We start from the raw sequence: 24,538 nt of genomic DNA on the forward strand, positions 1-24,538 counted from the left end.
TTGGGCAGATCCTGGGGGAGACCAATGGGTTCAGTCCAGCACCTGCTGCTGGTTCTTTGGTTCTGCCAGCTGCTGGACGCTTCTGTCTCCCCAAACCTTCCTGTAAGGGGGTGCAGCTGCCCCTGCCCACAGCAGCCCCTCACCTGCCCACAGGTGATCCATGTGGGACAGCGAGTTCCCTCTGCTGCTGCTTAAACTTTGATGAGCTGCAGGAATCCAGGCCCGGCATTAACATTTGATGTGGTCACCCTGCTCCCGGGCACGTGTGTGTGCAAACACGCTGCTAGCACTGCCACGGCCACACGTGTGGCACACGCAGCCCCTCCTGCCCGCTGTGTGTGGGCACGTGTGGCACCCTGCCCCTACCTGCCACCTGGCATGGCACAAAGGGTGCCCCTGCGGGCTCTGGGCTCCTCGGTGCTTCCCAGCAGGGCTGTGGAATTTGGTTTTGTGTTGGGCTCCCCTTGGGTGTGTTCCCGGTGTTGCCTTGGGCTCTGCAGAATTGTCACCTCTCTCTCGGTGCCGCCGTTTGCCTTCACGGATCCCTTCACGGATCCCTTCACGGATCCCCGGGCTCCGTCCTCTCCGTGCTGCCCGGAGGAAGGGGCTGATGCCTCAGGGAGGGGCAGAGGAAGCCCGGAGGCGTGGGGAGGTGCCAGGGTCCCGTTTTGGGGTAACTGCGCTGTCCCTGCGGCGCTCCCTTGGGAGGATGCTCCAGCAGCAAGGACCCTTCCCTGCTCCTTCGGAAAAGTCTCGGGGCTGGCGTGGTGCATCCCTTACATTATTCATGGCCCCGCGAGCCTGGCGCTTGGGTTACAGCCGGATCCCAGGCACCGGGGTGCGCGGGAGGCAGGAGCAGCTCCGCCGGGCTGCCCGGGGCCGCTCCCGCCGCCCCAGCGCCATGCCAAGCGGGCGGGCACCGGCAGCCACGCACGGGCATGTGCCTCGCCAAACCCGGGCACAGGTAAATACCCGAGCCGGCCGCGGTGCCGGGAGCAGCATCCTGCCCGCACCGGGCATCATCCCCTCCCCGCGCCCCGCCGGGGCCGGAGCATGAGCGGCCGCCGCCGCCGGGATGGCCGGCAAGAAGGGGGAGCCCAAAGGGAAGGCGGGCAAAGGGAAAGGGAAGAAAGGCAAGAAGGAGGATCCCAACGAGTCGGAGGATGGCTCGGATGCGGAGCTGCTGAAGGCAGAGGAGAGCGAGGGGACGGAGGTGGTGGAGGAGGAGAAGGAAGAAAAGGAGGAGAAGGAAGAAAAGGAGGAGAAGGAAGAGGAAAAGGAGGTGGAAAAGGAGGAAAAGGAGAAAGATGAGGAGGAGGTGGTTGCAGAGGAGCCCAAGAAGGGGAAGGGGAAGGAGAAGAAGGGGTTGCCCAAGGTAGGAGTGGGAAAGAAACTGGGCCGTGGGAAGAAGGAGACTGAGGAAGAGGAGGGCGAGAGCAGTGCTGCAACAGCCAAGAAGAACACGAAGGGCCCCTCCAAGCTGATGATGGGGCTGGCAACCGACAAGAAGAAGAAAGGGGCCAAGGGTGCAGAGGCCAAGGGCGAGCCCAAAGATGCTGTGGAAGCCAGCCCAGCCGAGGAGGAGGCGGCAGCACCCCCGAAGGCCCGGGCAAAGCGGAGCCTCCGCAGCACCTCCAAGCTCTTCATGGGCTTCAAGAACCTGGGGCTGCGCCGGCCCAAGAAGGGGCAGTTCAAGAACACGTCCCGCTTCTTCTGGGGGCTGCATAAGCACAGCACCAAGAAGAGGAAGAAAAAGAAGAACAAGGCAGTGCTCAAGTCCACCTCCAACCTGATGATGCGCTTCAAGCAGGTGGGCAAGAAGAGGAAGGAGGAGGAGGCGGCCAAGGAGGAGGCCAAGAAGGAGTCACCATCGAGGCCATCCTTCGTGCTGATGCGGCGGGGCGAGCAGGAGCCCGAGCACAACTCGCTGCTCTTCCGCCGGCGCCCGGAAAGGAAATTCAAGCCCCGGGCTCAGGTGCTGAGCAAGGCGGCCGCCGCCACGGGCTGGCTGGCCAGGAAGGTGCTGTCCCGGCGGGGGCGGCTGGTGGGGGGCGGCCGGGCCACGGACACGGCCTGGCTGTCCCGTATCGGTGCCAAGAAGCTGCCGTTCCCCGCGGAAGATGAGATCCTCAGGCACCGCGCCAACATGAAGCGGATCCCTGGCGGCGTCGGGCAGCCCGGCACTCCGCGGCAGGGCAGCATGGCGAGGCGGCCGAGCCGGCGGCGCTCCCAGCGCTCCGAGCCGCCCGCGCCGCGCTACGGCTGGGCCGAGGAGGAGAGCGGGGCCTTCGGCCGCCGGCGAGGCTACGGCAAGGAGGATGGAGCCTATGGCAAGCAGGATGGAGGCTATGGCTCCCGCCGGAGTTATGCCAGGAAGGAAGATGGAGCCTACGGGCCCTGGCGCGGTCAGCCCAAGGGGGAGGATGGAGCCTACAGCCCTCACCATGGGTACCCCGAGGAGGATGGAGCCTACAACCGGTGGGACGGCTACAACGGGGAGGAGGATGGAGCCTACAGCCCGCGGCACAACTACTCCGAGGAGGAGGATGGCTACATGCAGAACCCAGCTTACCCAGCAGGGTACGGCTTCGAGGACATGGGGCCGACCTACCCTGACTACCCTGGCTACGACACAGAGGAGGAGTACGACTACTACGGGGGGTTTTGGGAGGATGGAGACCAGCCAGGGCACCCCTACGGCGACTCAGAGCTCGAGGATGAGGGAACGTTCGGTGCTGGGTCTCCCCATGGCCTCTATGACCCGTACAGCAGCGACCCGGAGTACGGTGAGGAGGCAGCGGGGCCCTTCGGCTACAGGGGGGACCCCTACGAGGACTTTGGGGAGGCCTTTGCCGGGGGGTACGCTGGGAGCGACTACCCCGAGCATCGCATCCAGTACAGCGAGGGGGGGTGGGCGCCGCACGCGCAATCTTCCTGCAACCCCTACGCGCTGGGCCTGGAGGAGATCGCGGAGGGCGAGGAGCCCGAGGAGTGGGAAGAAGAGGAGGAAGAGGAGAAGGAGTATCCCTTTTCTTTCCTGAGCGCCTCCTCGCTGCGGGGCATGCGGCAGACGCTCTCCTCCAAGCTCTCCCTCAACAGGAAATTCAGGCTCTTCCCCCGACCCCAGGTCAAGCTTTTCGGCAGGGACCGCCTGGACGTGCCCCTCCCGCCGTCCCCGCACCTTCCCGCCGCCCGTGACGAGGACGACTACGACGAGTACGAGCCGCCGCCGCCGCCGTCATCCCCGGGCCCCGCGGCATCCCCGGCCCGCCCGGTTTCGGCAGCGCGGGCGTGCGGGAGCCCCCTGGGGCAGTTCCTGCAGCGATCGCTCTCGATCCCTGCCAGCCGCTCGCCGCGAGGGGCCGGGGCGTTCCGGGGGTCCCGCACCCCCCAGCTCTCCCACAGGCGCTCCAGCTACAGGCTGCCGGGGATGGAGAGCGCCGCTCTGGGGGACTCCTCCCCACCGGGGGGGCCCTGGGGGCAGCCGGGGGCCGCGCGGTCCCCGTCGCTCCGGAACCCCTTCGCCAACCCCGGGCGCTCCCCATCGCCGCCGCCCGTCCGCCCGCGCCCCGGCAGCACGCGGGGCGAGGGGCCGCGGCGCTCGCCCTCCCTCGGCTCCAGCATCCGCCGCTTCGGCCCCGAGCCCCCCGCCCCGCCCGCCCCCCGCTCCCCGGGCCCGGCGGGGAGGCGCCTGGGCGGGCCCGGGGTCCCGGGGCGGTCTCTGTCATCGCGGCGGAGCAGCCCCCCCGGGCTGCCGCTCCCGCAGGCCTGGCCCCGGCTCCCCGAGCCCCCCACCAAGGCGGTGAAGCCGCTGCAGAGGAGCCCCTTCCTGGCCCCATCGTCCCGCCCCGGCAGCCGCCGCCTCGGCCCCTCGTGGGACGAGGAGCTGCCCCCGTGGCGGGGTCCCTCCGGGGTGCCCCCTCCGCCCAGCCCCGCTCCCAGCACCCCCAAAAGCTTCATCCAGCGCATCGGGCAGCCCCTCGCGGGGATGGCCCCCCACTCCCCCCCAGCGAGGCCATCTGCTGAAGCGGGGGGCCGCAGCCTCTCCAAGGGGCGCTCCGTGGCGCAGTCCCTGGCTTCGCTGCTCGTAAAGAGCATATCCCCCAACAAAACCCCCTCATCCTCTCCACCCAGTCGCCTTCCCTCCACTCGCTCTCCCCCGTTGCCCCGGAGCCCGTCCCGGCGGGACGGCAGCACCCGCCGCTCTCCGAGCCCACCCCCGGGCCGCCGGGGCTGGGCGGACGTCGGGCGCCCCGGGCTCCCCTCCAGCCCCCGCGGCAACCGGAGCCCCTCCCCGCCCCGCCGCGCCGCTTTCCCGCCCCCGCACGGGCGAGCCCCCGGCTCTCCGGCCGTGTCCCGGCACGGCCCCCGTGCCCCGGAGCCCTTGGAGGACGGGGCGGCCGCGGAGGAGGGCGCGGGGCGCTACGCGGTGGTGACGCCGCAGGTGCAGAGGTTGGGCTCCTTGCGGCGCGCGTCCCGCATGTACAAGCAGCACTGGTCCACGCAGCACGTCGTGCGGGTGCGGGAGATGCCCGACCCCTGGACGGCCGAGCAGGGCCTGGCCCGGCAGCCCACGCAGCGCGGCCGGCGCTGGGCAGGCCAGTGGGGAGCCGACATCGCCCGGTACCTGTGCCAGCGCCCGCCGGCGGGCGGCTGGAGGGAGCGGCACCCCTGGGCTGAGGGGTACCTGGGCAGCAAGCAGCCCTGGCGCAGCAAGGTAACGCCCGCGGGGAGCCCCTCGGGGGATGGATGGAGCCGGGGGTGAGCTGGCAGCTGGAACCCGGGGCAGGGGGCGAGTTAAGGGGGCCCGATGGCTCTCCTGTGCATGAAGGGGTTTGCAGTGCCCAGGGTGGGGTAAATGGCTGGGGGTGGTCTGGGTGCTGGCGGGGGTCCCCCCGTGGGGAGCAGGCTGCAAGAGGGGATCGTCACCGGTTGTGTGTCCCCCCACGAGCGGCCCCTTTGGGGACACTTGATTCTGGCGTATGGAAATGCAGAGACCCGATCCGATCCGCGGGGACAGGTGCAGGTGGCACGGTGACCCGGCGGGGTGTCCGCTTTCCTGCCCACCCCCTGGCCGGGGGCCAGCCAGGCTGCCGTGTGACACCTGTCCTGGGACACCTGTCCTGTGTCACCCCTGCACGTGGCCGGGGGAGCAGCCCCAGCCCCTTCCATCACCTGCACTGAGGGTGATGCCCACGGTGAGCAGGACCGGGATTCCCAGGAGCGGGTTTTCCTGGGACCAGCCCCAGGATGGCCTTGGTGGCCTCACATTTCTGTGTTCCAGCACTGCTGCTCTCAGCTGACACACTGTGCTCTTGCTGGGGGACTGCTTTTGGGGCTGTGGGGTGTTTTCTTGGGGTTTCTGCCATCGCTGACTATGTGTCTCCTGGTGTGGAGTCACAGGTGGTGTTTTGGGGTGGTCGTGGTGGCTGGGTGGGACACCTGAGGGTGCTGGCACATCCCTGCCATGATGGGGTGTTTGTCCCATGCAGATGCAGTCCCTGTGCAGCCTGCCCATCGTGCGGTACCAGGAGCCAAAGGAGGAGGACGGGCTGGAGGACATGACCCAGCTGGAGTGAGTGTCCCTGTCCCCTACGCCGTGACTCAGTGCTGTGGGGGACAATGGGGCTGCAGCCCCCAACCCCATACCCCTGACCCTGCTATCCCACCCTATCTGATCCCAACACGAGCTCTGCATCAGCCTCCTGGGCCTGGAGATGCTGAGGACACTCTGGGCACAGCAGAGTCCCTCTGTCACCTCCCTGTCCCTCTGTCACCCCCTAATTCAGCCTCTGCTCCACACCAGGGACCTGCAGGAGGCTGCAGTGCTGAGCAACATCCGGACACGGTTCGAGCGCCAGCTCATCTACGTAAGCTCAGGGGACACAGCACCCCCCAGGGACTGTGGGGTGGGGATTTGGGGAGTCTCCCCCCTCCGAGGGCTCACAGCCCCACACTCTCTCTCTGGCAGACCTACATTGGCAGCATCCTGGTGTCGGTGAACCCCTACCGGCTCTACAACATCTACGGCAAGGAGCAGGTGCAGCAGTACGAAGGCAGAGCCCTGGGTGAAAACCCACCGTGAGTACCAGGCTGTCCCCAAACACCCTGTGGGGATGGGGTCACTCCCACCCTCCATTCCCCACTGTGAGTACCAGGCTGTCCCCAAACACCCTGTGGGGATGGGGTCACTCCCACCCTCCATTCCCCACTGTGAGTACCAGGCTGTCCCCAAACACCCTGTGGGGATGGGGTCACTCCCACCCTCGGCTCCTGCAGCAGACCCTGGGTCACTGGGTGCTGGAGCAGCTGTGTCTGTGCATGAGGATGCTCGGGGCACTTTGGGGGTCCCTGTGCTGAGCCAGGCTGGCACCACACCCCCCCCTGTTTCTCCCCACCCCAGGCACCTCTTTGCCATCGCGAACGTCGCCTACTCCAAAGTGATGGATGCCAAACACAACCAGTGTATCGTCATCAGGTGGGACAAGACTGTCCCCAGTCAACACCACCCTAATTGCTGGGTCAATGCCACCAGCCTGGCTCAGCCCCATCGATTTAGGGAGGTTTGGGGTGGGCACCCCCTGCCTGGTGATGCCCCCAACCATGTCCCTGTTCTGTGTCTCAGTGGGGAGAGCGGCTCAGGGAAGACCGAAGCCACCAAGCTGATCCTGAGCTACCTGGCAGCTGTCAGCCAGAAACGCAGTGCTGCCCCACAGGTAGGGAGGCTGCTGCCCTGGGGACATCCCTGGGTCCCCATGTCCCCATTGTCCTTATCCCTCTGTTCCATCCCTCCCTCCCTCCTCACGGCTCTGCTGCTCTCTCCTTGTCCCAACGCTTCCACCTGGACCATGGCAGATAGAGGTACCGAGGGGACACGTGGGCTGGGAAATCGTGGTGGCAGAGAATCGTGGTGGCACCCATGGGGAAAGGGGGGAGGGACAGCAGGAAATCAGTGCATGCACACAGACAAAGTCTTTGTGCTCTCTCACAGCCTCATTTAACCTGGCTGTGGTGCCCACCTCGAATTTGGGCACCCTCGAGTGTGTGTGTGGAGCATGGGGTGGCAGGGAGGGTGGCAGGGAGGGTGGCAGGGTGCCAAAGGGCGGCCCTAGCCGTGGAGATGCCCCGTGGTGTGTCGAGTGCCCAGGCTCACCCCCCAGCTCTCCCCCTCACCACGGCAGATCCTGGAGGCGACCCCTCTGCTGGAATCCTTCGGCAACGCCAAAACCGTGAGGAATGACAATTCCAGCAGGTTTGGGAAATTTGTGGAAATCTTCCTGGAGGAGTAAGTAATGCTGAGTAACCTGTGAGTGGCTGCTCCCACCCCGTGTCCCCTGCTGCCCCAGGGGTGTCCAGCCCAAGCCAGCCCCTTGTCCCTTGGCTCTGGGAGGACACATAGAGATGGTTTTGGGACAAACCTGGTGTTGGAAAGGTGGTGGCACCTGGGGACAGGTGGCTGGGGTAGGGGTAGGGATGCTGTGACCTGGCTGCCACCTTTACCATTCCCAGTGCCCATCCCTGTCCTCATATCCCATCCCATCCTCTCTCGGCCCCACTGATCCTGACAGGGGGTGCCCGATATCACAGCCAGGTGCAGACACCTCTCCCTGCCCACCCACCCCTGCTGGGGGGAATCTGGGGAGCAGCACTGACCCCCCATTTTGTTGGGGGGCACTGGGGCACAGGTGGGTGCATTGGGGGGCCCCAGCCCTGCCCACACCGAGGTTGCCAGCCTGGTGCCCGCTCTCCCTGCAGTGGTTTGATCTGCGGTGCCATAACCTCGCAGTACCTGCTGGAGAAGTCCCGCGTGGTGTTCCAGGTGTGTGGTGAGGGGGTCCTGAGCTCTGCCCGCCCCTCTGCCCCCTCTGCCAGCCCCTCCCCAGCTCTGCCCTCTGCTCTCCAGGCCCAGAGCGAGCGCAACTACCACATCTTCTACGAGATGCTGGCAGGGCTGCCGTCCCAGCAGCGGCAGCGCTACTTCCTGCAGGGCGCCGAGACCTACTACTACCTGAACCAGGTACTGTGCCCTCCCCAGCCCCTCCACGGCCTGATTCTGGGGGGCTGGTGGGCTCCTGAGCCCTCAATGTGGGGATGAGGAGGATGCTCAGGGCAGGGTGACGCCCCGTGCTGGGTGCTGACCCACTGATGGACTGAGATGGCTGTGCCAGGGTGGGAACTGTGAGATTCCTGGCAAGGACGACGCTGAGGATTTCCGCCGGCTGCTCAACACCATGGAGGTGCTGAACTTCAGCGTGGATGAGCAGAACAGCATCTTCCGCATCCTCTCCTCCGTCCTGCACCTGGGCAACGTCTACTTTGAGAAATACGAGGTAGCCCAGGCTGGGCCAAGCCGTGCTCCTGGGGTGTGATTTGGGGTGTGGCAAAGGGGGCATTGCCAATGCCAGGGCATCGCTGTGTCCTGCAGACTGACTGCCAGGAGGTCGCCATGGTGGTGAGCGCCACCGAGATCCGGACGGTGGCTGAGCTGCTGCAGGTGTCCCCTGAGGGGCTGCAGAAAGCCATCACCTTCAAGGTGACGGTGAGTGCAGGGGGTCTCTGGGAGGGGGTCTCTGGCCCCTGGGGACCACCTGGGCTGATGATGCTGCAACCCCACCGTGCCATTTCCCAACCAGGAAACGCAGCGGGAGAAGATTTTTACCCCTCTGACTGTGGAAAGCGCCGTGGATGCCAGGTAGAGGGAAGGGGCACTGCGCCCCAGGGATGACATGGGAAGTGAAATGCCAGCTGGGAAAGGGGATGATGAGGTCCCCCAGTATGAATTAGACCCTGTGGTGATTAAAGCTGATGCTGTGGTGGGTGCTGACTGTGGCAGTGGAATACACTGGTGCCATTCCAGAGCTCCAGCACTCTGCTCATCTCTCCCCTTTCCCAGGGATGCCATTGCCAAGACCCTCTACTCCCTGCTCTTCGGCTGGCTCACGGACCGCATCAACAAGCTGGTGTACCCACGGCAGGAGGCCCTCTCCATCGCCATCCTGGACATCTACGGCTTCGAGGTGAGCAGGAGTCATCCCACCTCCATCCTGGCTCAGTCCCAGCTCCATCCTGCCAGGCTCCATGGATCTTCCTTCTCGCAGGACCTCACCTTCAACAGCTTTGAGCAGCTGTGCATCAACTACGCCAACGAGTACCTGCAGTTCTTCTTCAACAGGATTGTGTTCCAGGAGGAGCAGGTGGGGCTGGTGGGCAGTGCTGGGCTCTGCCCCAGTGCTGGGCTGGGGGCACAGGGCTGACCTGGTGCCCACCCTGCAGGAGGAGTATATCCGGGAGCAGATCGAGTGGAAGGAGATCCCCTTCAGCGACAACCAGCCCTGCATTGACCTCATCTCCCAAAAACCCTACGGCATCCTCCGGATCCTGGATGACCAGAGCTGCTTCCCCCAGGTCAGGGGCTGCCTGGTGGTGAGGTGCAGCCAGCACTGGGAGGTCACTGTGGTTAGGGAATCACCATGGCCCAGGGCTGCTCTTCTCCTGGCTGTTCTAGACAACCTGAGAAGACCCCCAGGTTCCTCCAGACTGGATAAGCCCAAAGAATCATTGAAATATCATGGAATCACAGAATGGTTTGGGTTGGAAAGGACTTTGGAGACCACCTAGCTCCAACGTGCTGCTGAATCTGCTGTGTGTCACTGCTGTGTCCCTTCCCAGGCCACTGACCACACGTTCCTCCAGAAGTGTCACTATCACCACGGGACAAACCCGCTCTACACAAAGCCCAAGATGCCACTGCCCGAGTTCACCATCAAGCACTACGCAGGGAAGGTGACCTACCAGGTGTGTGACAGTGGGATGTAAAGGGAGGTTAAAGAGGAGGCTGATCCTGCACCAAGGAGGGAAATGCATCTCTGGGAGTCTGGCTGGGGTCCTGGAGCTCCTTTCCTCACCCTGTCATCCTGCCAGGCTGCTCACCATGAGGTTTTGCTATTTGCCAGGTTCACAAGTTTTTGGATAAAAACTATGACCAGGTTCGTCAGGATGTGCTGGACCTGTTCCTCAGCAGCAGGACCAAGGTAGGGCCCTGCCTGGTGCTGGCTCTGCAGTGACACCGGGCACCAGCAGCCCCCTTCCATACATCCCTTTCCATGTCCCCAAGCACGTCCCCAAGGCCAGTGAAGCCCAGGGGGACCAGAAGCAGAGGATGCCTCTGGCTCCACCCATGGGATCCTCTGGGCTTTAACCCCTCAAGCATTGGGCACAAACAGGCACATGGGCTGCTCCTGTGCTCTGCATTATCCATGTCCTCATCCCCATCCCTATGCAGGCAATCCAGCCACAGTTAGGGTTGGGCAAAAAAGGAGCAGCCAGGCTGAAGAGGATGTGGGAGAGCTGCACCATCCTGGCCACCTTCCTCCTCTCTGACCTTTCCTGTGTCCCCAAGGTGGTGGCCAACCTGTTCTTCGGGCACGCCCAGGTGCTGGCGCGGCAGAGGAGCCTCATGAGGAGGAGCAGCACCAGGACAAGACGCTACAAGGCTCCCACCGTGGCCGCGCGGTTCCAGCAGTCGCTCCTGGAGCTGGTGGAGAGGATGGAGAGGTCAGTGTGGGCAGGGTGGGCAGCGAGGCCATCCTCTGGGCTGTTGGGAGATGGACCTGAGCCCGAGGTGCCTGGGCTGGCTTTGTCCCCTGCTCCCAGTGGCTGACAGGGTCTCTCTGTCACAGGTGCAACCCGTTCTTTGTGCGCTGCATCAAACCCAACAACAAGAAGGTGAGAGCTGCTGGTGCCTGTGCTGCCGGCCCCGCTGGCACTGGCAGTGTGTGGGCACAGGGTAGGTGGGGTTTGCCCATGCAGTTGCTGATGCCTCTCCCCATCCCCACCCCAGGAGCCGGGGCTCTTCGAGCCTGACGTGGTCAGGACCCAGCTGCGGTACTCGGGGATCCTGGAGACCATCCGCATCCGCAAGGAGGGCTACCCCGTCCGCATCCCCTTCATCGTCTTCATCGACAGGTGCCCTGTCGGGGGGTGCAGGCTGGGCACTGCCATCCCAGCCAGGGGACACCACAGAGCTTGTGGGTTCTTTGGGGGCAGTGTTTGGGCTGGGGTTCACTCACAGTGGGAGCTGGGAACCCCTGGTGTTAATACACAGCTCTGGGAGAAGCTGCATCTCCAGGTGCAGTGTTTGTCACCACAGCGAGGGTGGTGGTGTCCCAGCGGGGCCCTGTGTGGTGACAGTGTCATGGGCTCACCCAGGTACCGCTGCCTCGTTGATATGTGGTCCAATGTCATTCCCAATGGCCCCAACTGCGTGGAGATGCTGAGGAGCCTGTGCCCCGTTAACCCCAGCATGTACTACGTCGGTGTCACCAAGGTGTTGTCCCGCGAGGGGGCTTGGCTCTGGGGCTGCCCTGGGGGTGTTGGCCACGGCGGGGAGTTCACAGCCTCACCCCTGCTCCCAGCTCTTCCTGAAGGAGCAGCTGTACCAGGCTCTGGAGAGCAAGCGGTGCCGTGCCCATCACCTGGCCGCGCTCACGCTCCAGCGCTACGCCCGCACCTTCTTCATCAAGCGGCGCTTCCGCTCCCTGCGCCGCAAGATCGTGCTCCTGCAGAGCCGCGCGCGGGGATACCTGGCCAGGTGGGGGTCCCTGGGGGTGGCAGGTGGCCGTGGGTGCGTGGCAGAGGGTGACGGGTGGCAGAGGGTGATGGGTGGCAGAGGGTGACGAGCGCCCTCCTGCAGGCAGCGGTACCGGCGCATGCGGCACACGCTCATCAAGTTCAGGTCGCTGGTGCACATCTACGTGAACCGCCGGAGGTACCTCAAGGTGAGGTGGGGTCTGTCACATCCCAGGGGGTCCAGGGCACCTGCTGCCACCCTGCTGCATGTTCAGTCTGGAGAGAACACAGTGGCACCCCCAGACTGTGAGCCCCCACCATGTGCCACCCTACAACTCCTCTGTGTCCCATTGGGAGTGGGCAGTGCGTTTTTGGGGTGAAAACCCTGCTGATATTGGGGAGGGGGCAATGGCAACCCAGGGTGCCGTGATGTCTCAGGGTCTCCCCTCAGTGGGACTCAGCATAGCTGCTCTGCTTGCAGAGGAAGGAGGATGCTCGCAGGCGGGCCGAGGAGGAGAGGGAGAGGAGGAAGCAGGTAAAGATGTGCAGCCCTGGTGGGAGCACACCTGTGCAGCCCGTGTCGCTGTGCTGTCCTGCCCATCCCTGCACTCGTGGCCATGGCACCCATGGGTGCTGGGGCAGGAACCAGCACGTCAAGTGTCCCGTCCCTGTGCTGCTGCGGCAGGAGCTGACGCGGAGGGAGGTGGTGGATGTCACGCACCTGGAGATCCCGGCCGAGCTGATGGGGCTGCTGGAGGCCGCTGCAGGTGAGCGGGTCCCGCACTGCCATCGCTCCCAGCCCCTCGTTCCCCCCCCGACGGCCGTGCCGACCCTTCCCGCTGTGCCGCAGCCGCCCGGGAGGTGAACGCCGGCTGCGTGGTGCTGGTGCCGCCGCCGGCGCTGCAGCCCGACCCCCAGCTCACCCTCCCGCTCGACATCAACGATTACCCCATGGCCAAGTACGTGCGGGGCCACTTCCAGGTAAGGTGGGCGCCGCGGCCCGGAGCGGGGCGCTTTTCCCGACGGGCAGACAGCTTTTGGGGAGTCCCTGGCGCCCCCCCGGCCGTGGCGGAGCAGCGAGGTTCAGGGTGGATCCCCGCGCTGTCCCACCGGGCTCTGCCCCGGCTCCCACCCCGGGGATGCCACGGTAGCAAGCCAGGCTGGATCCGGGGTGGCTGTGGTGCTGTGGGGAGCTGGCTGCCACCTCCGTCCCTCCCCGTGGGTTCCTGTCGTCTCCAGAGGCCGGGGGGACCCTGCTGAGGTTATCGGACAGAGACAGACCCGCTGAGCCCTCCTGGACGCCCGACGCGGGGCGGATCCGGAACGCTGGGGCGGGAGACCAGGTCGCTTTGCTCCCGGACCCCGGCCCCAAACACCGACACTTTGCCTCATTCCTCTTCCTCATCCCTGTTTTTGCCCCGTGTTTCCCAGTCCCCGGCATCCTGAATGACAGCACCGGGGCTGGATAAGGCTCCCAGCCTTGCCAAGGTGTTGCCACGGAACCACAGAACCACAGAACGATTTGGGTTGGGAGGGACTTAAAGACCATCCAGTTCCACCCCCTGCCACGGGCAGGGACACCTTCCACTATCCCAGGTGGCTGCAAGCCCTGTCCAACCTGGCCTTGAACGTTTCCAAGGATGGGGCAGCCACAGCTTTTGTGGGCAATGTGTGCCGGTGCCTCACCACCCATCTCTGGTGCTGCCAGCACAGCCTGAGCCCCTCCCTGCCCCACTCCCAGGACTCTGCTGCCCCCATCCTTCCCCCCAGCCCTTTGGCAGCCCCACAGGCTCCACCCAGCACCAACACCATGCTCAGCACCGTGGGGCCAGCCCCTCGTGGCCTGAGGCCGTCCCCAGGTAGCCATGGGTGCGGGTGTCACCGCAGGAACCTGCCTTTGGGATGCTGACGGCCCCACTGAAAGCCCCCCTCACCCGGCTGGACGAGGAGCTGTGCCACGAGGCTCTCAGCCTCTTCCAGCTGGTAGGTGGGGTGGCACGGGCTCCATCCCCACAGCCCCCTGCCCGCCCTGGGCTGGGCTCAGAGGGAGCACCTGGCTGTCGCTGTGGCAGATCCTGCGGTTCATGGGGGACCCGGGGCTGGGCGGCTCTCAGGAGACCCTTTTTGGCAACTACATCGTGCAGAAGGGGCTGTCGGTGCCAGGGCTGCGGGACGAGCTCCTGGCACAAGCTGCCAACCAGGTGTGGAGGAACACCAACGTCAACAACGAGGAGAGGGGCTGGCTGCTGCTGGCCACCTGCCTGAGCGCCTTCCCCCCGTCCGCCGCCTTCGACAAGTACCTGCTCAAGTGAGCTGGGCATGGGCTCTGGCTGGGCATGGGCATGGGCATGGCTGGGACCCTTGGGAACGGCCCCTCATTCCTGGGAACACTGCTGGGGCTTTGCAGGGCTCTCCTGGCACCTGTGGCTGAGGGTGCTGCCTACACCCCAGCTGGTTCCTCCACAATTGCTTGGGCCAGCCTGGCACACATGGGCAGCTCCTGTTGGGAATGCTCTGAGGTCCCTTCAGGATCCCCCTGGCCAAGCTGGCATATGTGCCCACATCCCTCTAGGTTCCCCAGGGCCAGCCTGGCACATGTAGCCAGCGATTCTGGCCAAGTTGCACTAGAGATGCTCTGAGATCCCTCCAAGATGCCTTGGGCCAGCCTGGCACACGTGCCCAGGATGCTGCCAAGATCCCTCCAGGGATGCTCTTAATCTCTCTGTAGAAACAGGCAATCCCCCATGTGGGGAATGATGTGCTGAGACTCCAGTGATTCAGAAAGCTGAACAAATGCTTTATTAAGCTATACTATGTTACACTAATACTATACTAGAACTATACTAAAGGATAGTAAAGAAAAACCTGTGACTGTCTCCAGACAGTCATGACACACGTGGATCTGACTGGTCAAGGAATCAAAACAACCTTCACCAGTGTCCAATTAACAAATCACTTTGGGTAAACAATTTCCATAACACATTCCGCATGTGCCAAGCAACAGGAGCAGTGAATAGAGATAAAAATTGTTTTCTTCTCTGAGCTTTCTCTGCCTTCCCCAGGAAAAATCCTTGGGAAAGTTGTGCCTGCTGCTCTCTGCGAACAGAGCTGTGGTCCCCTGTGCCATCCTGGCACACATGACCCTCCTGCAGCAGCCTCCCTTGCCCTCAGGTTCGTGTCTGACTACGCCTTCGCTGGCTACAAGCCGGTGTGCCAGCGCAAGCTGATGCAGGCCATGGCGCGCTCGCAGCTGGGCGCCGCCGCCGCCCGCACCTTCCCCCCGTCGCTGCTGGAGTGGACGGCGAACCGGCGCCAGGCCAGCATGGCCCTGGACCTGCACTGCTTCAACGGTGAGGGCACCGGGCTGCTGGGCATGGATGGTCCCAGGGTGGCCGCCCCCATGGGCAGGGAGGGCTGGTGGCACTTGCTCACCGTCCATCCCTCCCCAGGTGATCAATTCTCCTGTCCCATCCACTCCTGGAGCACAGGAGAGGACCTGGCAGGGGATGTCCTGAAGCTCAGGTAGGTGCTGGCTTGGCACCCACCCACCCTGCGGGTCACAGTGTCACCTCGGTGTCCCCAGGATGTGGGAGCCCGAATGCCCAGCTCATGGGCAGGGTGTCCCTGTGGAGCCTGTGCCCATCCCGTGTCTGGCTGTTGGCAGAGGGCTGGCAGAGGGCTGGCGTGGCTGGTCCGTGGCTATGAAGGCGGGTGCCCAGTGGGCTGAGCTGGCTGGACACGATTATGTCCTGGACCTTGTCTCCGACCTGGAGCTGCTGCAGGGCTTCCCCAGACAGAAATCCTGTTTCCTCATCGCGTGGGATGGCAGCGACAGCCACAGCAGGGACAGCCGGCCGTAGGTACCCGGGCAGGGATGGTGCCCCACTGTGGGGCTGGGGGGACCTTGGCACCGGGCTGGATGGGTGCCAGGGGTGGGTGGGGCTACTGAGGCGGAACCTGGCACCCAGTGGGTGCTCCATGAGTGCATCCTCCCTCTCTGCAGGGTGCTGGGACACGGATTTGATTTGGATGAAGTGCCTCCTCCCCCAGCTGTGAAAGCCCCCACACTGCCCTCCATGGAGGCGTATCACCCCCACGGTAGGGCATTGTTCCCCCCAGCTCCTGTATTGTGACAGCCCACTGTATTGTGACAAAGCCCTGCCATGCCGTTTTCATGCCTTGTCCCCTCTCAGATGGGGAATTTGGGGAGCCACGCAGCCAGAAGGGTCTGGACCGGTACCTGGACAGTCTCTTTGACCCCGTGCTCTCCTACGGCAATGGGGTGAGAGGGGTGTCCCCCTGTATAGGGCATTTGGGGTGCAGGTGACTTGGTCACTGTGCCCTCACACCTGTCCCCCAGGAGCTGGAGAAGCCGTCCATCCTCTCGCAGAGGCTGAAGGGAGGAGGTGGCGTGGGAGGGGGGCACAGTGGCACTGATGGCACCCGGAGCGAGCCTCCCGTGCCAGCGGAGACGCGTCAGCCGAGGGGTGAGCACCTCCAGCACCCCCACATCCCCTCCCAGCTCCCTGCCTCAGTTTCCCTGGTGTGGGGAGCATCCCTGCACCCAGAGCCCCACAGCTCTGACTGAGCCCTCCTCTTTGCTGTCACAGGCACGGAGCCAGAGCCGTCCCCACAGCGCCGGGCAGATGCCAACCAGCCACCCGCAGCCTCGGTCAGTGCATGGGGCCGGGAGGGGTCAAGCCTCTTCTCTGCTTCAGGGGCAGCCCTGGGGGTGGCAGCAGCTGGAGGTGCCAGGTGTTGATAGCACCGTGTCCCCTGCAGGGCAGAGCGACAGAGGGGACGCCAGCCCATGTCCCCCAGCCCCGGCCCTACTCCCAGAAAGCCGGTAAGGAGTCCTGGTGGAACAAGGTGACCACAGGGGCTGGTGGCACTGAGCAGGGTCCCTGAGCTCTGTGCTTGGCCCCGCAGCCGCTGTGGGCCGGCGGTGGCCGGGAGAGCCCGTGCGCCATTCCCGCCTCAACTCGGAGCACTTCCCGCGGCCCACGCACGACATCCGCAACATCATCCGGCAGTGCCAGCCCGCCCCGCGCAGCTCCCAGCCCCACAGGTGCTCACCTGGCCCCAGCCACACCTCGGGGCTTCTCCTGCATGGGCTGGTCCTGATGCTGGGGTGTAGGGAATAACAGGGTGCAGGGGATGATGGAGTGTAGGGGATGATGGGGTGCCCCAAGTGATGCGGCTGCAGGTGGTGTCAGTACAGGGAATTCTGGGCTGCACCTGGTGCTGGGGTTCAGCTGATGTGGGATTCTGTCCTGGCAGCAAGCTCTTTGGGAAGAAGCTGGACCCCCACGAGGAAGCCATGCAGATCCTGAAGGAGCAGCTCTCAGCAGCCCGGGTGCCATCACCACCAGCTGTGGTAGGGATGTGGCCGCCCCCGTGTCCCCCTGGCGAGGCTGGGGTGTCGCTGGCACTGCCCACAGCCCCTCTGTGCCTCGCAGGGGCCCAAGGAGGTGGTGGCTGCGGTGAAGCCGGTGCCAAGTGCCAGGTACCAGCTGCGAGCACCCACAGGACGTCCTGCAGCCCCACAGCCCCCAGGTATTGCTGGGCACATCCGTGGCACTGAGGCGGAACAGTGGCACAGCTGATGCCTGCTGGGATAACTGCTGTGTCCAGCTCAGCCAGGGGGCTGCTCCCTGTGCCTCAGTTTCCCCAGCTGAGGCAGCTGTTGGTGGCTCCCCCTGGGGATTTTAAGGCTTTCTGTCCCTTTGCAGTCTTTGTGTCCCGGGAACTCCCATCCGAGGCACAGCAGGTCCAGACCCAGCTGCACCGCAGCTGCAGCGAGGACTTCTACACCTACCACAACGTGCCCTGGAAAATATTCATCAGGAAGGAGGTACGGATTGTGGGGACACCTGGGGACAGGTTGGTGCCAAGGATAACGGGGTTTACACCAAGCCCTGCTCTCTCTCCTGGCAGGTTTTCTACCCCAAGGACAACATCAACCACCCACTGCTGCTGGACCTCATCTTCCGGCAGGTGAGGCACCGAGCTGGCCCTGCAGCCCCCTGGGGTCCCCTGGGAGATGGGGTACACCGCAATGGGGTGATGGTTTACTCATCCCACTGTGCCCACCCTGCCTTCCCCAGCCTGAGCTGCTGTGGAGGAGCTGGGGCTGTTGCACGCTGGGGCTGTTGCACACTGGGGCTGGGGGGTTTTTTGCTCCTCCTCACACAATCCCACTGCTCCTCACCCCCTTTCCCAGATCTTCAATGATGTGCTGTCTGACAGCTGCATCCGGATCAGCCACGAGGAGCGGCTCCGCCTGAAATCCCTCTTTGGTAACGCTGTGTGCTGCTGCTCCCTGCCTGGGAGCTCACGCCCAGCCACTCTTGTGCCTGTCCCCATCTCCTGGGTGTCTATCTCCAAGCCAGGACTGGCTCTGCTTAGCCCTGGATGGTTATGCCTCCAAAAGCAGCGACCCCCCTGTTATTTAGTGCTTCACCACATCACAAGTTGTGTCAGGTCACATCCAGCTGCCTGGGGACACACATCTGTCTCTGCAGCACAGTCCTGCCAGGCATGGGAAGGGCATGAGCATCCCTGCTTTTGCTGGGAGCTCTGTCCACATCCTCTCCAGGCAGGGGGAGCTCACGGGAGGTGTTTCCCCCTCCCCACAGCGGAGAACAAGCTGGACTCCTTCAGCCCCGTGGCCACCGAGAGTGTCAAGAGGGAGATCATTGCTGCGGCCCGGGATGGCTGCGAGGTGTACTTCTCCCGCCTCTTCCCTGCCACGGTGAGGGCCCAGCTGTGCTCAGCACGGACCCACAGCGTCACTGTGACCCTGGCTGAGGCGCTGTCCTGGCCCCCAGGGCAGCGTGGGGACGGGTGTGCAGATCCTGGCCGTGTCCCACGCTGGCATCAAGCTGCTGCGGGTGGTGAAGGGCACCAACGTGCCCGGGGAGCAGCTGCGGGTGCTGAGGGCCTACAGGTAGGGCTGGCCAGGGTGGGGTGGGTGCTGAGGGTGCCACAGATGCCGGGTGTCTCAGCCTCCCCTCGCCCTGCCCCAGCTACCCCGATGTGCTCTTCGTGACCACCCCATCCAGGAACATGCTGGAGTTCAACCTGCGCGGAGACAAGCTCATCCTCTTCTCCCCCAAAGCCCCCCAGGTCAAGGTCATGGTGGACCACTTCATCACAGAGCTCAGGAAGGTGGGGCTGCCCTGGGGCCAGGGTGGGTTTGTCCTGGGGGTCAGACCCTGCCTGTGTGCATGTGTTTGGGAGGTTGGGGTGGGCAGAGGGGGGTATCCTGTGAATGGGACCATGGCTGGATTTGGGGAATGGTGCTGAGGCTGTGGGTGCTGGAGGTCCCTGTGCTGGGTGGGGTGTGGGTGTCCCTGCGTGCATGGGCTGTGCCAGAACCCCTGTGCCCAGGACTCCCAGTATGTGGTGGCCGTGAGGAACTACAGCCCAGAGGACAGGCGCCAGCTCAGCTTCCACAAAGGGGACATCATCCACCTGCAGTCACTGGAGCACCCTGAGAGAGGTGAGGGAGCCCCAAAGCCCCCATGCCAAAATGCCTTTGATGGGGGACACAGGGCAGCAGACTGCTGCCTAGCCCTGCCCTGGAGGTGGTTGTGTGCTTGTCTTGCATCCTGTGACACCCCATGATGTCCCCATGGTGTCCCTGCAGATCAATACTATGGCTGCGTGGTCCGCAAGAAGGTGATGTACCTGGAGGAGCTGAAGACTGGCACCCAGGATTTTGGTGGGTGCCACACTGTCCCTGTGTGTGTGTGTCCCTGTGTGTGTCCCTGGTGTGTGCCCTCCTGGGTCTGGGGCACGGGGCAGGGTCCTGCCTCTGTCACCCCTCAGCAGGATGGTTTGGGGCCTTTTTGGCACTGACCTGATGCAGGGAGATGCTGCCCTGCAGGTCCCACTCTGGTGCCACCATGTCCCTCAGGTGACAGGCTTTGTGGCCCCTGGTCTGCACCTTTCCCTTGAGTGATGCCAAACTGCAGCTGCTTCCAGCCAGATCCCTCAAAAGGGCTGGGGGTGCCGAGGTGGGAAGGATCAGGCAGAGAATTTTCGGGGTGACCCCACGGCTGCCAGCCCAGGGCCATCCCCACCGTGTGTCTGGCACAGGGTGGAAGTTTGGGGCCATCCACGGCAGGTCAGGGCTCTTCCCTGCCGAGTACGTGCAGCCCGTGGCAGCGCCCGACTTCGTGCACCTGCCTGCGGAGAGGAAGGAGGAGCCCAGGGACAAGCAGGGCAAGGTGGCAGCGTCAGCGGCCGTGGCCGTGGCCGTGGCCTCCACTGCTGCTGCCCAGGAGCTGGACCGCAAAGCCGAGGTGGGTCCTTGGCACAGACCCTGCAGCCACACAGCCCCCGCCTCCTGAAAAATCCTTTCGCTGGGATCTTTGCTCCTGACAAGCTGGGAAGCTTCAGCTTCTCCATGTTCTGCTACTTTGGAATGTGATTTGGAGAATTGATTACCCAGCCTGTGAATTGTTTTTAATTAATGACCAATCACAGGTCCAGCTGCGTCGAGGCTGTGAGCAGTGACAAGATTTTATTATTAATTCTTTTCTAGCTTTCTGATGTCACCTCTTTCTTTAGCATAGTTTCAGTATATAATTTTCTTATAATATGACATGATATGATATACAATAATATAAATAATATAAATAATATAAATAGTATAAATAATTAGCGGTGGGTCAGGGGCCTGCCGGGAATACATTATATTATATAACATATGTAACATATAATATATATATAATATAAGAGAATGTAATATAATATATAATACAACATAATATAGTGTAATGTAATATAACATGATATAACATAACATAACATAACATAACATAACATAACATAACATAACATAACATAACATCATAACATAACAGAATAGAATAGAATAGAATAGAATAGAATAGAATAGAATAGAATAAATATAATTGCCTTCTGAAACATGGAGTCAATGTTCTCATCTCTTACCTCGTCCTTGGAACCCTCAAACACTGCCACAGGTCCTGGCCCGGGGCTGTCTCCAGTGCTGGCTGTCCCCAGTGCCCACTGCTCTGTTCCCCAGGTGTCCCCATCCAGTGCCACCTTTGTGGAGGGCCCGGAGGGAGATGGTGACGAGCAGCTCAGGGATGTGACCAGTGCCTGTCCCATGCTGGCCTTTGCCCAGCGGCATTTCCGTGCAGCACGGCGTGGGACCATGTGAGTGACCAGAGCTGGGACAGGGCTGTGCCATGGTGGGGACACCTGTGCTCACCTGCTCCCCTGTCCCTTCGCCAGGGACTCCCGTGGGATGAAGTTGCCAAGTGTGCTGGAGATGCTGACGTTCACCAAGGTATGGGGAGGTGGAGTTCTGGGGTGGCCTTGTCCTGCTGTCACCCTTTGAGGTCCCAGCAGGGTCCAGAGCTGGTCCTGTCCCCCTGCTCCAGATCCCCATTCAGGAGTCACTCATTGAATTTGTGGATGGTGGCCTCAACAAACTGGCTGCTGAGGCTTTCCAAGGTAGGCAGGGGCACGAGTGTCCTGTCCCCCTGTCCCTTGGCCATCCCCAGCCCCGTCCTTGGAGGAGGGTGGGGCTGGACTGGGATGGGCAGATGGGGTGTCCTAGGGGAGTTTAGTTCAGGTCCCAGTGCTCCATGTGTGCCCAGGATGTGTGTCCCTGGGGAAGGGACATGCTGACCTGTGTCACGGTGTGTCTTTGTTGTCCCCAGCTGTGATGAAGTTCATGGGTGACCATCCCCTGCGGGGGCAGACAGAGCTGGACATCGTCTGCACCGTGCTCAAGGTAAATCCACCACTGGGGATGAGCCCTGGGGGTGGCCTGGGCAGGGGTGGCAGAGAGGTGGCAGCTGTGCCTGTCCCCAGCTGTGTGCAGCGCACGAGGTCCTGCGGGATGAGGTGTACTGCCAGATCATCAAGCAGATCACCAACAACACCAGCTCCAAGCCGTGAGTCCCTCCACCCAGGTGGAACAGCAGAGGCTGGCACTGGGACACCTGTGCCCTGGCCAGGCCAGCTGCTCCAGCCTCGGGGACACCTGGGGACCTCATCCCTGTGCCACCGTGGGCACCCTCACCGTGCTTGGGGGATCAGCCCTGGCTGTTCCCACAGGGACAGCTGCCAGAGGGGCTGGAGGCTGCTCTACATCCTCGCTGCCTACCACAAGTGCTCCGAGGTGCTCCGGCCCTTCCTCCTGGCCTTCCTGCAGGATGCCAGCAGGCACCCGGAGCTGCCTTTCCACGGTAGGGGCCGTGCACACCCCAGGGAGCTGGGAAAGGACAGCCCAGGTGTCACAGAGCTCAGGAGGAGCTCTAAGTGAGCAGCTCAGCCCCATCCTTCATCCCGGTCCCTGCTCCTGCCAGGCATCGCCAAAGCCTGCGAGCAGAACCTGAGGAAAACCCTGCAGTTCGGTGGCCGCAGCCTCTTCCCCAGCAGCATGGAGCTCAAGGCCATGGTGGTGAGGCCAGGGGCTCGTGGGGTGGAACAGGGCTGGTGTCACCTTGAGATTTCCCCCCAGAAATTCTGGGTACTCACATGGAGTCAGGTTCTCCCTGTGGGCTTGGGATCTCCCTCAGACACCACCCTGGAATGGAGCTGATCCTTTTTGGGGATCTTCCCAAGAGAGCACAGCCCTTTTTAGGGTCTGCTCTTCACCACTTTGGGGTACCCTGAGCCTTCAGGGGTCCTCAGTGGTGGGATGGAGCTCTGTGGATATGGAGTGGGGGCATGATGGTTCAGGTGGACAGGATGGGCAAGAGACAGGATGATCCCAATGGGATGGTTCCTTAGGGATAGCTGCAGGATTTGGGGTGTCCTGTGGGTTCTTGCTGCACCCCAGCGTGTCCTCCCGTGCAGGCTGGACGCAGCGCCAAGCGCCAGCTCTTCCTCCTGCCCGGTGGCATCGAGAGGCACCTCAAGATCAAGACGTGCTCGGTGAGCCAGAGGGGACAGGAGGCTCAGTGCACCCCAAAATTATGGTTATGGTGAATATTATGGCGACATCTCAGCTGTGGGCACCCAGAGGGGGTGGATTTGGGGGCCTGCACCTTTTGGCTGTCCCTGCTGTGGGACCTCATCCTTTGGGAAAAGCAGCTCATCGCTGGGATGAGCCTCAGTGCAGGACAAGTTGGCGGCCCAGAGCACAACGGGGGGACGTGGCAGTGTCCCAGCCACCTGTCCCTGTGCCCAGGTGGCTCTGGATGTGATTGAGGAGCTGTGCTGTGAGATGGGGCTGCAGAACCCAGAGGCTCTGGAGGAATACATCCTCTTTGTGGTAACCGACAGAGGTGAGGAGCTGGCAGGGGTGGGACAGACGGGGATGGGACGGCCACGTGGGTGGTGTGGTGGCACTCTCAGTCTCCTGGGTGGCACAGGGCAGAGCGTGCGGCCCCTGACCCGCCGGGAATACGTCCTGGACGTGGCTGCAGAGACCGAGCTCCGGGACAGCAGCTACAGCTTCTGGTGCCGCCGCGTGGTCTGGGGCCAGCCCCTCAAGTTCGACAACGAGCTCTACGTCACCGTCCACTACAACCAGGTCGGGCCACCCCATCAGCCTCCCCCAGGGCCACCTCCCTGTCGCTCTCAGAGCGTGCCCTGTCCCCAAGCCGTGTCCCTGTGCTCTGTCCCCCTCCCAGGTGCTGCCTGACTACCTCAAGGGGCTGTTCACCGTCCTGCCGCCGGCGAGGCCGGGAGAGCAGCACTTCCCGCACGTGGCCAAGCTGGCCGCCCTCCAGCACCGAGCCAAGGACCGCCACCTCCTCCCCACGGCGTACGGCAGGGCACGGGGCATCTGAGGGGGGAAACACGTGTCCTGTGTGTTGGGGACCCACTGGGGGGTGCTGGCCCTGACCTCGGGCTCCCCACACAGGAGGGAGATGCAGGACTACGTCCCCCCGCAGCTCTTCCGCCTGCTGAAGCCGCAGTCCTGGCTGCAGATGGTGACCCAGCACGTGCAGCAAGCCCAGGCACTCAGCGCCCACCAGGCCAGGGCACAGTTCCTGGGTGAGGGGACAGCCACAGGGAGAGGATGTGATGCTAATGAGGATGTAATGCCTGGAGAGTGATGATGATGGCGATGGGATGCTGGTTGTCCCTGCATAGAGCCTGGGGTGTTGCACATGCAGGGCAGGATGGATTGGCAGGACAGGGACACCCATTTTTTCCCTTGGCTGCTCCTGGGTGCAAGGCCACCCTGGGGTGGCAGTGGGCAATGAGACCCCGTCGTCTGCCCTGCAGGGCTGCTGAGCGCCTACCCCATGTTTGGCTCGTCCTTCTTCTACATCCAGAGCTGCAGCAACAACGCCATCGTTTCGCCCTGTATCCTGGCCGTCAACCAGAACGGCCTCAACTTCCTCAGCAAGGAGACCCACGTAGGTGTGGGGCCGTGTGGGACCCAGGGAATGGCTCGGGTTGGAGCAAACCTTAAAGCTCATCCAGTTCCATCCCCTGGCCGTGGGCAGGGACAACCTTCCACTAGACCAGTTTGCTCCAAGCCCTGTCCAAACTGGGGTCCCTGGTCCCCTTGAAGGGGTTCCCAAGGCACACAGGCCACCTCCCTGTCCCCTCCCAGGAACTCATGGCCAAGTTCTCGCTGAATGAGATCCAGTCCACACGGACACAGCGCCCGACGGCCGGATCCAGCTCTCCTTACGTGGAGATCACTCTGGGAGACCTCCTGGCCCAGGGCATCACCCAGCTGCAGCTGGAGCAGGTCGGGGACACCTGGGGACAGCATGGGGAGGCCCTGCTGGGGCTCTCACAGCTGTGGCACGGCCAGTGCCCATCGGTGTGTCCCTCTGCAGGGCCTGGAGCTGTGCCGCGTGGTGGCGGCGCACATGGAGCGGCTGCTGGGTGCCCGGGAGAAGAGGCAGACGCTGCCACCCAGCGAGATCACCCTGCTCTGAGCCCGCCACGGCCCGGACCCCCGGCACCCTGGCACCCCGGCAGGGGGGACAGAGGGTGCCGTGGCCATGCAGTGTCC

The 24,538-nt window shown here is 63.4% G+C and overlaps 1 protein-coding gene across 1 annotated transcript; it reads left to right on the top strand.

The window, feature by feature from the left end:
- Positions 1–1,618: 1,618 nt before the first annotated feature.
- MYO15A (myosin XVA) lies at positions 1,619–24,461 on the top strand. Its single transcript, XM_058815700.1, has 64 exons — positions 1,619–4,717; positions 5,493–5,575; positions 5,807–5,870; positions 5,972–6,081; positions 6,404–6,478; positions 6,626–6,716; positions 6,856–6,861; positions 7,182–7,285; positions 7,756–7,819; positions 7,904–8,017; positions 8,169–8,330; positions 8,426–8,539; positions 8,634–8,692; positions 8,894–9,017; positions 9,099–9,194; positions 9,274–9,405; positions 9,670–9,795; positions 9,954–10,031; positions 10,400–10,554; positions 10,680–10,725; positions 10,841–10,965; positions 11,209–11,326; positions 11,415–11,590; positions 11,693–11,777; positions 12,050–12,103; positions 12,254–12,335; positions 12,419–12,549; positions 13,456–13,551; positions 13,641–13,876; positions 14,740–14,918; positions 15,018–15,090; positions 15,233–15,424; positions 15,572–15,666; positions 15,762–15,850; positions 15,929–16,055; positions 16,179–16,240; positions 16,351–16,414; positions 16,498–16,636; positions 16,849–16,939; positions 17,028–17,124; positions 17,301–17,422; positions 17,506–17,565; positions 17,792–17,867; positions 18,207–18,322; positions 18,399–18,517; positions 18,597–18,738; positions 18,961–19,072; positions 19,220–19,294; positions 19,672–19,877; positions 20,627–20,760; positions 20,839–20,893; positions 20,988–21,060; positions 21,270–21,343; positions 21,424–21,506; positions 21,670–21,800; positions 21,921–22,015; positions 22,414–22,491; positions 22,748–22,844; positions 22,932–23,092; positions 23,193–23,326; positions 23,426–23,559; positions 23,794–23,927; positions 24,128–24,268; positions 24,360–24,461. Exons 1-64 carry the CDS (start codon positions 1,646–1,648, stop codon positions 24,459–24,461), a joined length of 9,840 nt encoding a protein of 3,279 aa, XP_058671683.1. The 5' UTR covers positions 1,619–1,645.
- Positions 24,462–24,538: the final 77 nt, after the last annotated feature.

The sequence above is a fragment of the Ammospiza caudacuta genome, chromosome 17 (assembly GCF_027887145.1).
Source record: "Ammospiza caudacuta isolate bAmmCau1 chromosome 17, bAmmCau1.pri, whole genome shotgun sequence".
NCBI lineage: Eukaryota > Metazoa > Chordata > Aves > Passeriformes > Passerellidae > Ammospiza > Ammospiza caudacuta.

Coding starts and splice junctions, on each gene's coding strand:
- MYO15A (XM_058815700.1), top strand. CDS start 1,646: ATGGGCTTCAAGAACCTGGGGCTGCGCCGGCCCAAGAAGGGGCAGTTC. Junction 15,091..15,232: donor GGGGATGTCCTGAAGCTCAG/GTAGGTGCTGGC, acceptor GGCTGTTGGCAG/AGGGCTGGCAGAGGGCTGGC. Junction 21,507..21,669: donor AACAACACCAGCTCCAAGCC/GTGAGTCCCTCC, acceptor CTGTTCCCACAG/GGACAGCTGCCAGAGGGGCT.